Genomic DNA, 1,762 nt, shown 5'->3' on the forward strand with positions numbered 1-1,762 from the left:
AAGATTACGTGCCTGATCTTATCCTCAATTATTTCCTCTAAACAGATTAAATTTATACTGATTAGAGGTAATTAGTTTAGCTCACGTAAGTTAATCTACTACTTACAGTCCAATATCAATTTCTGAATAATTCAATATTGTTTTATATTCTTACTCGCGTAATATTTCAAACTGTTTCAAGTCTTGAAATTAATTTTAGACTGAACAAATTCTAAATTTTAATTTTCTGTATTTTATCCCAAGAATGACGTTTCTGACAGTGTCAACTCCCGAGCTCATATTGTATCCATCTACTATAGGTATTTATCTTGTGACTTTAACCTAACTGTCTAACAATTAAGGATTTTTTTCTTCTTTTAAAATGCCAGTGCGTTTTTTTTTTATACGCCGCTAACATCGTGCTGTGCTTAGAGATTCTTGAAATTAAGATTCTCAAACTATACTTGTACTGAAAATTATTCCGCCTTAAAATACGGCGAGAATTTATCGATCGAATTTACTTGATCGAAACATGAACTTAACATGAAATTTGCTATAGAATTTAGGAATACATATATTAATTCCATAAATCCTCCATTCACAATATAATATAACATTTTCTAAGAAAATTCTTGGCTTAAAAATACATGAATTGTATTATTTAAGGTCTGAAATTTTCTCAGTCATTACATTCCCTCGGTTGCGTTGGCTTCGGCAACATTTGCCTTGCCTCCCTTATCACCTATAAGGGACTCAAATTGATGCAGCTCATTCAGGAGCTCAGTCAAGTTATCATTCTTTTGGTTCATCAGATAACTTGTCCTGAATAGAAGAAAATCAGGAGAAAGTGTCTCCAGTGTCATGTCAACCTGAGTCTTCTCATCAATCTGAGACCCATTAATTTTAGCTTCATTAAGATAATTAAACTTCTTAAGCACATGCTCACGCACAGAAGAACCATTCTTCAAATGGCTATTCATAACGACTTTGACAGCAGCGTGTCGGGCTGAATTAAATGGACGTCCAAACATCCTCTGAAGTGAGTCCATGATCTCTCTAGCAGTCGCAAGGCCTTCATGCTGAGTTCTCAGCACTTCATTCATTGCTGTTAACAGGTAGCAGTAGGCCTTGTTGTTGGCGTTGACCCAGCGATCATATCGCTTAGTCACAGCCCTAATGGCATTGGCGAGAGGCACTAGAGGACAATCTTCCTTAAGGACAAAATGGTAGTCTTCACAGATCAAGAGGATATTCATGTTACTTTTTCATTTGACAAAGTTTTCACCATTCAAAACTTAGGAAGCGAGAAGTGAGAAAATAGGTTATTTGACTATTATCTCTTACTTTTGATAAATATCTTTTTATTAGTGTAATTATTTAACTAAAAATGTTATGTATCAAGAGTAAAAATCTTGATTCATGTACTTTCAAAAAATATTTGTCAAGATTATTCAAAACAAAATTATTGTAGGCCTTTTAAAGGCAATATTGGGCCTAATTGTAGTGTTATAAAAGAAAGAACCCCATTGTTATTTCCCTTTGCAGCATTAGTGCATCGCCATTTTGCCGCCAACTCTCCTGTCCATGCCTTTATGGCAGATCATCCTCCTTTGTGTTGGAGTTTATGTCCCCATCTGTTACTGTAAAGTGAGTTAGAAGGATTTATGTTAAACATGAGAAGGCACCTAGGTCTCAAGTCTCAATTTTTCTTCTTTTCTGTAAGATTTGGTTGGAATTTTTTTTTTTCTTTGAAAAGATTTGGTTGGAGTCGGACTTTGGCAAG

General features: G+C 34.6%; 1 protein-coding gene across 1 annotated transcript; it reads right to left on the minus strand.

The window, feature by feature from the left end:
* Positions 1 to 665: 665 nt before the first annotated feature.
* LOC112091373 lies at positions 666 to 1,235 on the minus strand. Its single transcript, XM_024164829.1, has one exon. The coding sequence runs from the start codon at positions 1,233 to 1,235 to the stop codon at positions 666 to 668; it is 570 nt and encodes a 189-aa protein (XP_024020597.1).
* Positions 1,236 to 1,762: the final 527 nt, after the last annotated feature.

This window comes from Morus notabilis, unplaced genomic scaffold (assembly GCF_000414095.1).
Source record: "Morus notabilis unplaced genomic scaffold, ASM41409v2 Scaffold1499, whole genome shotgun sequence".
NCBI lineage: Eukaryota > Viridiplantae > Streptophyta > Magnoliopsida > Rosales > Moraceae > Morus > Morus notabilis.